This window comes from Hemiscyllium ocellatum, chromosome 43 (genome assembly GCF_020745735.1).
Source record: "Hemiscyllium ocellatum isolate sHemOce1 chromosome 43, sHemOce1.pat.X.cur, whole genome shotgun sequence".
Classification (NCBI taxonomy): domain Eukaryota; kingdom Metazoa; phylum Chordata; class Chondrichthyes; order Orectolobiformes; family Hemiscylliidae; genus Hemiscyllium; species Hemiscyllium ocellatum.
In genome coordinates, this window is record NC_083443.1 from 29,983,695 (window position 1) to 29,997,491 (window position 13,797).

Here is a 13,797-nt window from a genome sequence, read left to right on the forward strand (position 1 = left end):
AGTTTGCACATTGTCTGCGTGGGTTTCCTCTGGGTGCTCCGGTTTCCTCCCACAGTCCAAACCTGTACAGGTCAGGTGAACTGGCCATGCTAAATTGCCCGTAGTGTCAGGTACCTTAGTAGGGGAATGGGTTTGGCTGGGTTACTCTTTGGAGGGTCGGTGTGGACTTGTTGGGCCAAAGGGCCTGTTTCCGCACTGTAGGGAATTTAATCTAAAATCCACTGCCTTCGACACTGATGTATAATGGCAGCATTGTGCACCGTCTACAGGATCACTGCAGAACTCACTGAAGTTCATCCAACAGCACCTTCCAAACCCAGGACTACTTCCACCTAGAAGGACAAGGACAGCAGATACATGGGAACACCACCCACTGCAAATTTCCCTCTAAGCCACTCACCATCTTGACTTGGATATTGCCATTCCTTCAGTGTCACTGGGTCAAAGCTCGGGAACTCCCTCTTGCCCACAGCCGTTACACCTGAAGGACTGTAGCAGTGCAAGAAATCACTCACTTAGGAATGGGAAATAAATGCTGGGTTAGCCAATGGCGCCCACAAATTAACAACAAAAAAATGCAGGCCTTTACGGAGGTGTCGTCAGTGTTAGAAAAAATAAAAGGAAACAAAACACAGTCAGTTCTGCTGTAACGTGGTAGTTCCATTCTCATGCAATCCTGTGTTATAAGAAAATTGTTTAATAGCAGTACCATTTAAACTAATGGGGCCGGAAATGTGTTATAAACAATACATGCCTTAAAACTTTTCACTTTAGAAACAACGTCCAGCTATCCCTAGTAGCCACACACTCAGACAACAAGCAACATGAATTCGACTGGGAAAACACTACTATCATAGGGCAAGCCAGACAGAGAACAGCCAAGGAATTCCTAGAGGCATGGCATTCATTCACAAACTCCATCAACAAACACATCGACCTGGACCCAATATACCAACCACTACAGCGGACAGCTGAAACTGACACCCGGAAGCGGCAAGGACAGACCACTATAAATACCGGAAGAAACATTAAAGAAGCGCTTCGCAGGAGGCTCCAGAGCACTGATGATGTCTCCTAGCCAGGGGACGAAACGTTTGCAACAAAACTTCCAGCTTGGCGAACAGAACCACTACAGAATTTCAAGTGTTACATTTTACATTTTATGGTGAGTCTAGTGAGCAGCAAGCACTTCTTCCAGATTTGTTTATGTCTCTATAGGTACAGACTGGGTGTATGCAACTGTATTGGTCACAGGTTTAAAGATCAGGGGTCACCTGTTTAAAATAGAGATGGGACAAAGTCATTTTCTCAGATGGGCGAGAGACTTTAGAACTCTCCTCTGGAAAAGGTGGTGGGAGCACAGTCCTTGAATGTTTTTAGGACAGAGGTAGGTAGATTCTTGTCAATGGTGGGCGGCACGGTGGCACAGTGGTTAGCACTGCTGCCTCACAGCGCCTGAAGACCCGGGTTCAATTCCCGACTCAGGCGACTGACTGTGTGGAGTTTGCACATTCTCCCCGTGTCTGCGTGGGTTTCCTCCGGGTGCTCCGGTTTCCTCCCACAGTCCAAAGATGTGCGGGTCAGGTGAATTGGCCATGCTAAATTGCCCGTAGTGTTAGGTAAGGGGTAATGTAGGGGTATGGGTGGGTTTCGCTTCGGCGGGTCGGTGTGGACTTGTTGGGCCGAAGGGCCTGTTTCCACACTGTAAGTCTAATCTAATCATGGAGGTGAAAGGCTATCGGGGGAGGGAGACATTCTTTTAAATTAGATTCCCTACGGTGTAGAAACAGGCCCTTCAGCCCAACCAGTCCACACCGACCCTCCGAAGAGCAACCCACCCAGACCCACCTCCCTTTGACTAATTGACCTAACACTATGGGGCAATTTAGCCTGGCCAATTCACCTGACCTGCATGTCTTTGGACTGTGGGAGGAAACCAGAGCAAACCCAAGCAGACATGGGAAGAATGTGCAAACTCCACACAGACAGTCAGCCGAGGCTGGAATTGAACCTGGGACCCTGGTGCTGCGAGGCAGCAGTGCTAACCACTGAGCCACCCCAGATTTTTAAGACAACAAAAAGATCAGCCACAACCCTATTGAATGGTGGAGCGGGTGTGAAGGGCTGAATGGCCTTCTGCTTCTTGTTTGTGAGTGGGTACAGGGTACATGCAACAATACAGGAATTCCACGATCAATGAAACATATTTCTGGCTAGAATGAAATGGGTGGAATGAATGGCCTTTATTGACTCCAGATTGCTATCTTTTTCTAATTATTTCTGTCAAGAAAAAACTGACCTCAGCTTAAAACATAGACAGATTCGAAGTGACCCCCAAAGTGCCTTGTCTAATCTGAGATGTATACATTGATAAAATCTGTAATTATCTCGAGATGAAGACTTGAAAGGAATCTTGATTTTGCATTTTAATCAGCGTCTACCTCCTAACTGATTAAAGCATTTGAATAAGGGCAGCGTTTGAAATTGTTAACTTTTTGCTTGTAGATACTGTGTCTGACACTTCCCTATCATACCATGCCTGATAAAGGAGCAGCGCTCTGAAAGCTTGCAATTTCAAATAAACCTGATGGACTGTAACCTGGTGTTGTTAGATTTTTGACCTTGTCTACCCCAGTCCAACTCTGGTGACCCCACATCATAATTATTTCTAAACTTCCTGCAGCCATACATGCGCAAGACTGAAAACAAAAACTATTGTCCTCTTCCTAAAATAAGAACAGGAAGTGTTGTAGGGACTCAGAAACTCAGTGGAGAGAAACAGAGTTCACTTTTCAAGTCTGATATAACATGTTGGATAACATGGCAGATAAGACAGCTCCAACATTTAGTGTGAATGCTACATGTCTCTATTCTCTTTCCTTTCAGAAACTTTCAACATCGATGAGCGTGCAACTGTCATATTCAACTTGAAATGTCAACTCTATTTCTCTCTCTAAAGATGCTGCTAGACCTGCAGAGATTCTCCAGCTTTTCATTTCACATCTCCAGCATCTGTAATATTTTGCTTTTAATTTTATGGCCAATTCCCAATGCTGACTTTACTTCATAAAAAGGTGTTTTTGAGTTCTTTCTTTATTCAGAAGCTGTTTAAAATGTTCCCCAGTGACTGGGCAAGTGGGTTCTCTACCTCCATGATGTGTAGTATTGTCCCATTGGGAGGCCGAATGAAAATGGGTCGATTGTCGTTCACATCAATCACTTCGATCTTCAATAATGTTGTCCCCCAAAGCGGTGGGCGACCACGGTCCGTGGCAACCACCGTCAAGTTAAACCTCTCGTAGGATTCCAGGAGCCTCATGGTGGTGATTACTGCAGTGTCCTCGTCAATCCGAAAAGCCTCTGAAAGATAAAGAAGGTAAGTAGAATAGAGGGTAACGTTCCTAGTAATTGCTGCAGCTTCCTAACTGATATCATTCAGGGAAGGAAATAGCATAGAATCCCTATAGTGTGGAAGCAGGCTATTCAGCCTATCATATCCACACCGATCTGCCATCCTTATGGCCTACAGCAATGAGGTTGACACTATGGGTGACATGGTGGCTCAGTGGTTAGCACTGCTGCCTCACAGCGCCAGGGTTCAAATCCAGCCTCGGGCGACTGTCTGTGTGGAGTTTGCACATTCTCCCTGTGTCTGCTTGGGTTCCCTGCAATGCTCCAGTTTCCTCCCACAGTCCAAAGATGTACAGATCAGGAGAATTGGCCATGTTAAATTGCTCATTGTGATAAGTGCATTAATTAGTCAGGGGTAAATATAGGGTAGGGGAATGGGTCTGGGTGGGTTACTCTTCAGAGGGTTGGTGTGGCTGAAAGGCCTGTTTCTACACTGTAGGTGATCTAATCATTAACTGCAACAATGGCTATCAGGCTAAACAGTCTATAATTCTATGTTTTCTCTCTATCGCCTTATAAGACCATAAGACATAGGAGCAGAATTAGGCCATTCAGCCCATTGAGTCTGCTCCACCATTCAATCATGGATGATACGTTTCTCAACCCCATTCTCCCATTTTCTCCCCATGACCTTGATACTCAAAAACCTATTTATCTCTGTCTTAAATATACTCAATGATCTATCTCAGTCTGAAATATACTCACTTCATTTAAATTCTGAGTTTATATTAACTAACCCTTAACCACAGGAACTGTTCCAGAGTCTATATGATCTTAAAAGATGACCACCAATGCATTCACTTTTCCTAGGTCCACTTATAGAATCATAGAGATGTACAGCATGGAAATGGACCCATCATTCCAACCCGTCCACGCCGACCAGATATCCCAACCCAATCTAGTCCCATTGACCAGCACTTGGCCCATATCCCTCCAAACCCTTCCTATTCATACACCCATCCAAATGCCTCTTAAATGTTGCAATTATACCAGCCTCCACCACTTCTTCTGATAGCTCAATCCAAACCTGTACCACCCTCTGCTTGAAAAAGTTGCCCCTTAAGTCTCTTTTATATCTTTCCCCTCTCACCCTAAACCTATGCCCTCTAACTCTGGACTCCCCGACCCCAGGGAAAAGACTTTGTCTATTTATCCTATCCATGGCTCTCATAATTTTGTAAACCTCTATAAGATCAACCCTTAGCCTCCGACGCTCCAGAGAAAACAGCCCCAGCCTGTTCAGCCTCTCCCTGTAGTTCAAATACTCCAACCCTGGCAACATTCTCCTTAAATATTCTGGGATGTAATAATAGATGCTGACTTAGTCAACGATGCCCATATCCCATGAGTAAATTAAAAAGAACTGCTGTGAAATCAGGTCCCAGTTAATCTCTAGGATTCCAGGTTTGAGTTAAGAGGTGGAGAGGGTGAGAGGGTGTGCCTGAGATTGGGATAGTGGTCATTGTTCCTGGAACAGTCAACCAGATCCCCTGTCTCACAATCCAGAAATAAGAGTTCAAATCCTGTCTGGGCCGTTTGTGACCCAAGATTGGTGACTGATTTTAATCTGAAATAAAATCCAACCATGAGGCTAACAGATGGTTGCCAAAATCGAAGGGGGAGGAAACTTCCTGTCCTTGCTCAGTCTGGCCTATGACCCACTCCAGGCCCAGTGCAATGTGGTTGGAACCTAACTGTCCTGTGCCAGCCACGCAGTTATATTCCAGAAGGGAGCATCTCCACATCTCCATTGCCTCAAGGGGGTGTGTGTCGTGTGTGTGTGTGTGTGTGTGTGTGTGTGTGTTGTGGGGGGTTTACCTTCCCAATGACATCCACATCCCATAAATGAATAAATAATGAAAACAGGATAGAGAGATGGATTGAGATAAAGAGGCAACAATGGGGTGGGGAAAAGGGACCTACATCCAAATAGCGTAAGGTAATGTGAGTTACAGTGAGAAACAAAAACACAGGGAGAGGCTGAACAGGCTGGGGCTGTTTTCCCTGGAGCACCGGAGGCTGAGGGGTGACCTTATAGAGGTTTACAAAATTATGAGGGGCATGGATAGGATAAATAGACAAAGTCTTTTCTCTGGGGTCGGGGAGTCCAGAACTAGAGGGGATAGGTTTAGGGTGAGAGGGGAAAGATATAAAAGAGACCTAAGGGGCAACCTTTTCACACAGAGGGTGGTACGTGTATGGAATGAGATGCCAGAGGAAGTGGTGGAGGCTGGTACAATTACAGCATTTAAGAGGCATTTGGATGGGTATATGAATAGGAAGGGTTTGGAGGGATATGGGCTGGTTGCTGGCAGATAGGACTAGATTGGGTTGGGATATCTGGTCGTCATAGATGGGTTGGACCAAAGGGTCTGTCTTCATGCTTTACATTCTATGAGTAAAAAGTGAGGTCTGCAGATGCTGGAGATCAGAGCTGAAAATGTGTTGCTGGTTAAAGCGCAGCAGGTCAGGCAGCATCCAAGGAACAGGAAATTCGACGTTTTGGGCAAAAGCCCTTACATCTGTATGACTCTATCAAGTTCCGCTATCTACTAAAACCACACCAACTGACAATGATATCTTCTGGCCTTTAGGATCAATCAATGGCAAATTATTATGACGGTTCCACCTTATATTTACCATTCATTGCGAAGAGTTTTAAAATACAGATTTTGTATTTTGCTTTACTCTAACCCAGCTACTGGTACAGGAAGCTAATTTACTGACCCTTCAGGGCTACCTGAAATCCTGGTGTGATTCATTTATTGCAGAATTAAGATTCTTGCGCCAGGTCTAATGGAGAGGTGCAGCTTTTGTTGGTCAGGAGATGGGTGAGAGGAGTGGTGTACCCATTCCATTCCCTTCCTCACCCCAACCACCAACACAACCGCCATCGCTATCACCATCACTATCACAATCACCATCACTGTCACCATCACTATCACCATCACTACCGTCATTACTATAACATCATTATCACCATTACCATCAGTACCACCAGCTGAGTCCAAATGATGAGTCTCCTGTTCCTAGTCACAGATGTCTTCCCAGCCCGTACTAAGGGTTCCCTAACCAGATACAGTACAGAGGCTAATCCCGCAGTGGAGGTACTAGGTGAAAATGAGCCAATCTCCCTGAAGGAAAGGTAGCAAAAGTGAACAGGAGGATTAACTCTGAGCTGCCGTGGGGAAGGTTTGGGAAGAGATTTGCACTTTGGCTGTGCTTTAGAAAGGCATATGCCATCATCCTATTGAACAGCAGAGTAGGGTCAAGGGGCTGAATGGCCTGTTCCTTTTTTATGGTCTTATGTCACAGGACATCTAGACTCAAGAACTTCAAAGCCAGAAGAGGAAGTGCAACTTTCAAATGCAAAAGGAACATTGCTCCTTAAAGCAGATTAGATAATTGTTTATCTTACCTACACCAGGCCCCTGAATACTATACTGCAAGACCGCATTCTCCCCTTCATCCAGATCTGTTGCTGTCATGGTAGCTACGGAGGCTCCTCCTGGTTCATTCTCATAAACGCTGGTGCTGAAGACATTCTTGGAGAACTGGGGACGATAGTCATTCACATCCAGAACAGTGACCAGGACCTGGAGCAATGAATTGTAAACGCATGAGCAAATGAGACTCAAGCTACAGTTATAGCATCAGCTTGAGAAGGGGATCAGGCTGCAACGTGATGTACGTTCTGAGCTGTGTCTCAGTCTGACCTCTCGCTGAACTCGCTGAACAGACATTCAAAAAAGGAGCAGTATCAGATCATTCACCCCCCTCGAACCTATTCTAACATTAAATAAGTCGCATGACACCAGATTATAGTCCAACAGGTTTATTTGAAATCACGAGCTTTCGAAGTGCTGCCCCTTTGACAGGTGAAGAGACAGGAAGCTCACAGAATCAGAATTTATAATGAGAGAGATTAAAAAAGTCATAAAAAACTGTGAGTGTCAACAGGTTGAACAATAGGTCTCTGCAGGTGATCAAGAATGTCAGATGGTGTCAGTAAAGCATCAACAGCTGAATAGCAAGTGAAGGGATGACCTAGAATCAGATTAATCACAAAATAAGTAAAGATAAGGTGGCGCTGGAGTCAAACCAATTGCCTGGAATAACATTTTGATTACTTGTTACTTTAGTTAGCCTCTCTGCATGTGATCGTTACACCTGTCATATAATTCTAGTCATTCCGTTTGTCTCCTGCACCACCTAATTTTTAATTTTTTGTAATTATCTCTCTGCCTCGATTAATCAGATCAGTTGTTTCCTCCGGGTGCTCCAGTTTCCTCCCACAATCCAAAGATGTGCAGGTTAGGTAAATTGGCTATGCTAAGTTGCCCATAATGTTCAGGGATGTGTAGGTTAGGTCCATTAGTCAGGAGCAAATGTAGAGTAAGAGGGTAGAAAAATGGGTCTGGGTGGGTTACTCTTTGGAGGGTCAGTGTGGACCTGTTGGGCTGAAGGGCCTTGTTTTCGCACTGCAGGGATTCTATGTAATAGGTCACCCATTCACTTATTATTCAGCTGTTGACGATTTATTCACATTGTCTGACACTCTCGATCACCTGCAGAGACTTATTATTCATCCTATTTGTATGAATCATTCACTCTTTGTATGATCTTTTGATCTCTCTCATTATAAATTCTGTGGCTGTGTGCTCCCTTTCTCTCCAACCGACGAAGGAGCAGAGCTCCGAAAGCTCACGATTGCAAATGAACCTGTTGGTGTGTCATGTGACTTCTGACCTTGACCACCCCAGTCCAACACTGGCACCTCCATAACATGAACATTCAATAAGACCATGGCTGGTAAGTTTGTGTATCCCAATCCCCATTTCCTTCTATCTTCGAGAACCCAGGATTTTCCTGCCCACCAAGATTCTGGCTTCTCAATATACAAAGACCCAACCTCTATCTCTGTCTGATCCAAAGAGTTACAAAATCACACAAAATTAAAACTTCCCTCACCTGTGTCCTGAAAGGGAAATGCCTAATGTTAAAACAATGTCCCCTTGTCCAGAACAAAGAGTCATCCTTTCCATATCCACCTAATCAAAACCATTCAGGATCTTAAACATTTCAATCCAGTTACCCTTCATAGCGTCATAGATATACAGCATGGAACAGACCCTTCGGTCCAACCTGTCCATGCCGACCAGATATCCCAACCCAATCTAGTCCCACCTGCCAGCACCCAGACCGTAACCCTCCAAATGAGTCTAATGGAATCACATCCAATATGTCCAACCTTTCCTCATAAGACAACCCACTCATTCCAGCTCTCAATTGAGCAAAATACTGCAGATGCTGGAAATCTGCAACAAACAGGAAATGCTGGTGAAACTCAGCAGCATCTGTGGAGAGAGAAACAGAGATAATGAGTTGAGTCTGGCTCTTCTTCATTTTCCTTAGGTAAGCAGGCCAAACTGTGCTGGTGAATCCCCTGCAACCTCCAGCAGTTTCAGGAGTTTGCACTTTAAATGTCCTAATGTTCAAAGCTATGGGTCAAGTGCTGGGACATGAAACTATTTTAGACCTTAGAATTGCTTTGACAGTAGAGACCTGATGGGTTAAAGATTCTGTATGATTCTATGAGGGGGAGCTGGGAGATGGACTTAGATGGGAGTCCAAGGATCAAAAAGTAAAGGTCAAGTCTACATAGCCCCACTGTCTCATCAGAGAGAGAGAGAGAGAGAGAGGGAGAGGGAGAGACAACTGCTGGTGGTTTAACCTGAGGGTCACCGTGCCTCAGGTGAGAGGAGACGTTGTAAAGGAGAGTCCTTCCTGGTAACCTCAGATCAAAAACAAAGTATTGTGAAATTCAGTTAAAACCTGCAGATGCTGGAATCCAGGGTAGACAAGCAGGTGGCTGGAAGAACACGGCAAGCCAGGCAGCGTCAGGAAGTGGAGAAGTCAACGTTTCAGGTGTGACCCTTCTTCATGTTGTAGAAACTCAACAGTCAATGGCAGCATCAATGAACAGTAACACAGAGTATCTCTCTGCACAAATGCTGCCAGACCTGCTGAGTTTCTTCAGCACTCTGTGTTTCAATTTCCAGCACCCACAGTTCGTTGTTTTATATTAACCCAGCTGATTGGAATTGAACCCACACTGTGAGTATCACTCTATGTTGCAAACCAGTGTCCAGCCAACCAACCAGGAAGGCTCATCAAATGACAAGTCTTTTTTAAGGAAGCTGTAACCATAGCTAGTGCAGAAATTGAGCCCACACTGATGGCGTGACTCTGTATAGCAAACCAGGCATGCAGCCACGTGAGCTAACCCCAGGACCGTGCAAAAGATGGGGCTCAAACACATGGGGTTACTAGTCACCAGCGACATCTCAGGTCAAACGCGCACACTGGGTAACTGGAGCAAGAAGCCAGCTTTAGCTGCACGGCTGAGTTTCAAAACATGTTTATTTCCATTTTGCTGTAAATGTCAGTCAGTCTATGGTGGAACAAAATGACTTTTGCCAACAAGTGCAGATCCTGCTGGTCCTCACAGGCTGGGAGGGAGTGAGCCATCTTTGGCTTTGTAATGGTTAATCCAACACCATTTATGCTGGCAATGCTTGGGGGAGGGGGGAATGGAGCCTTCCAATCAATGTGTTATAAATCGAAAGATGCAAGTTAGTTATTACTCCAGGGGCAAAGTCTCCAGATCGGCTTTGATAAGCTGGGTTAACAAAATACAAAGAACTGTGGGTACTGGAAATTGAAAAACCAAGTGTTGTGAAACTCAGCAGGTCTGGCAGCATCTGTGGAGAGAGATATTCTGCTGTGCTTTTCCAGCTCCACATCTATTGACTCTGACTTCCAGCACCTGCAACCCTTACTGCCCTCGGGTTTGGTGTTTGACATCTAACCATTGAAATGTGTAAAGAACCCAGCATCCATCTGTACGCATTAAGGTTAAAGTTAGTCAATAAAAGCAAGACTACATCCTGCGCTCTCAGGGTGAAAGATCCTGTGACGCTATTCTGAAAGATAGGGACATTCTTTCTGCTGGTCTGGCCTATATTGATCCCTCAACCAACATCCCAAGAAACAGAACACCCGCCCGTTCATTGCTGTGCTGCATGTCAACTGAATGTCACTAATGGTACCTTACAACAGTGACTGTACTTCGAAAGTGACTGGAGCATCCTGAGGAAGTGATAGGTGCTATAGAGATGCACGTCCCTCTTTTGCCTCTCCAGAGAGATTATTGGGTCAGACATGGACTGGGAAAGGTAGATCAACAACTCCCCAGAGGAACTTGACAGAAATTAAAATGCAGAGTTGCGAGTGACGGCCAAAGGTGACTCGACCTCTCCAGTTTTGGTTCTGCCAATCATTTGGAAGAGCACAAAGAAGGCCTTTGTTATTCATCTGCAAAAGATTGACACATTACAGAAATAACCACTTCCTCTTTCACTTCTCAGAAGTGGGTGATGCAATCCTAGAAAAGTTGGTCAATCATTTTATGAGAAAATAGGGGAGGCAAGTCAACTTTTGGCTCCTTCTTTTCCCTTTCATAGCTTGGCTGGTAGTCCATTGAAACACCAAGGATAAAGAGAATGGATTAGAGATTCCTCCCCATTCACTATGCTTCACACAAACAGGTTCTCCATGAGACATTCACAGGCCGCTATCTGCAAAAGACTCAAAGGCCACAATTTCAACAAGAACAGGGAAGCTTTCTCCAATTTCTTGCAGCCACTATTTAACCCATTGTTACTACAGCAAATGAGCTGATCATTAGCTCATCGCTGACTGTGGGAGCTTACTCCATGCAAACTGATGACAAGACTTTACAAAGTGCATCATTGGTTTTAGAGGACTTGAGCATATCCCGAGATTGTGAAGAGTGCTATATCAATGCAAGATTTTCTTTAGTTGTGTGGAGCAGTTAACCGTAGGGACCTGATTGTAGGGTGCAAAGGGTCAATGTTGGGGAGGCAGACTCCATTGGTCGGAGATTGTAGATGAGCATCTGAGCCTCAGAGTAAGGGGTCAGCCACCGAGGACAGTGTGGATCAGAAATGTCTTTACTGGAAGGATTCCATTCATCAGCAGACTGGCTCCAAGTGGTCAGTTGCTGAGTAATTGCAAGGCTGGGATGAATAGAATCCTGGAGTCTAAACTTATCAAGGGATTTGAGGACAGAATGATGGCATGAGTTTGATAGGCCGAAGGGCCTGTCCATTTCTCATGTGCATTTGGTACCATACGCTTGGCTGTTCATGATAGGTGAAAGCGAGGACTGCAGATGCTGGAGATCAGAGTTGAGAGTGTTGCTGGCAAAGCCCAGCAGATCAGGTAACATCTGAGGAGCAGGAGAATCAACATTTTGAGCATAAGCCCTTCATCAGAAATGAGGCGTGTGGGCCAGGGCTGTTTATGGTAGGTACCAATGGCAAACTGGAAGACTTTAGCTGCTGGTCTTTTTCATTGTATGTGCACAAATTAGTAATTTTAGAAACAGGAAGAAGCTATTTAGACTCTCAAGCCTGTTCCACCATCCAATTAATTCAGGTCCATATGAGTATGACAACTCCAAACACCCTGCCTTTTTCTACTGATCTATCTACTTTACAGCTCTATCTCAGTTTCAGAGGCCCCACATTCCACGGTGACCACTGTCATTTGAATCTTCTGTTTGGCCATGAAAGAGACCGCAGGGAAAGATTTTTCAGGATTATGGAGAATTGGGTGTACAGTCCCAATTTCCCCATTTGAAAATGAAAATGAATCTTAGGAGAAGTCAGCAGTGCTGACCCAGAACTGGAGATTCTGACCAACATTAACCATTGAGAGTCCTCAACCATCTTGGATCACCCAATGGAGACCTCTTTCGATACTTCCAAATTCGAGATTATATACAGAAGAAGACTATGCATTTTCAACTGTGATCTCCAGCATCTGCAGACCTCATTTTTTACCCTACGTTAATAGATAGTCTTTATAAATCAGATAGAGAATGTAATGTCCTACGACCAGTGGGGGTATCCTCTGTCAGTACTATTTATCATTTACTACATGATGAAGTATCGGGAGATATGGACAATCTACTTAAAACATGGGATCAAGATTTGGGACTAGAAATCTCTATAGAAATGTGGAATGATATTTGGGAAAATGCTAGAAGAATTACTATTTGTAACAGAACCCAGGCTATCTAGCTGAAGATACTTCATAGGGCCCATATAGCACCGGCTCGACTGGCAAAATTTAAGGCAGGAGCATCTCCAAAGTGTCCCAAATGCAAAATAGAGGTGGGCACTCTTGTACATTGCCTATGGACTTGTCATAAGATCCGTAGATATTGGATTAAAGTAGCAAGTACCCTGACAGAAATTTTAGGAACGGAAATTAGAGTGGACCCTGTATCTCTCCTTTTGGGCTTTTCAAACTTATCCTCCCTGGATATGCATGGGAAGAGACTATTTTCTATTCTCTCTTTCTGTGCAAGGAAAAATATTTTGGTGAACTGGGTGGCTGAGGGCCCCTCCTGGACTTTCAAATTGGCACAGATTAATTATGGAATGTATTCCCCTTGACTTCCTGACAAATATGGTGCACCGAAAGACTGAGTTATTTTATAAAATATGGCAGCCCTTTTTGAATTACATAAATGCAGATATTTCGGCTATCCTAACAAGGGCTTTGATTTAATGAAGATCACAAACCTGGCTGCTCTGGGGCCCCTTGGGAGAGGAATCCCGCACGAATACGGGTTTTATTACATTTGATGTTATTACATTCCAAGCATGTAAGAGACTTATGTATACACTCTGGTTAGTTATAGGTTAGATTAGTAGAAAGTTGAGTTTTTTTTTTATTTTGGTAATTTTTTTTTCCTTTGTTAAATTTTGACTATTGCATATTTGATTTAATTGTACATCAATGTTTGTATTTGAGAGTTTTGTTTATTTTTGTAAACTTGTAAAAATGTTAAATTTCTAATAAAAATATCTTAAAAAAAACCCATCTTGGATCATTCTCAACCTGTTGGTGGAGGCAGGTGGGGGGGAAGGGGAGGCGGGGGAGAGGCAGTCAATGAAGTGAATTGCATGATCAGCAAGATTTCAAAACAAAATTCAATGCATCCTTTCCGGATATTTATGTCTTCCATTGACATCATTGGGACATTATGTTCTTTGCTGTCTGAGGTTTCAGTCCAAAGACAGCTGGCTGGCATGGGAGAATGTTCTAGAACAGGAAAAGAAGTTTTAGAAAAAAAAAGGATAATGATGAAAGAGCTTTCTGTTGCTTCCTGTTCCTCTTACATTTATTTTGAAAGGTTTTAAAATATTAATTGAATTGATGGACCGTGCGTCCTTGCCCGAGTGTCAATGGCAGGGAGTGGGATTGAGGCCAGATTTTCGCTGAAGGCAA

The 13,797-nt window shown here is 44.2% G+C and overlaps 1 protein-coding gene across 1 annotated transcript in view; it reads right to left on the reverse strand.

The window, feature by feature from the left end:
- The window catches only part of cdh23 (cadherin-related 23), a 674,096-nt gene that overhangs the window by 34,964 nt on the left and 625,335 nt on the right, over window positions 1-13,797 (reverse strand). Inside the window, exons 51-52 of the mRNA XM_060854138.1 lie at window positions 6,830-7,007; window positions 3,149-3,360 (exon numbers count right to left, since the gene is read on the reverse strand). Coding sequence (XP_060710121.1) covers window positions 3,149-3,360; window positions 6,830-7,007 — 390 coding nt within the window. The remainder of the gene's footprint in view (window positions 1-3,148; window positions 3,361-6,829; window positions 7,008-13,797) is intronic.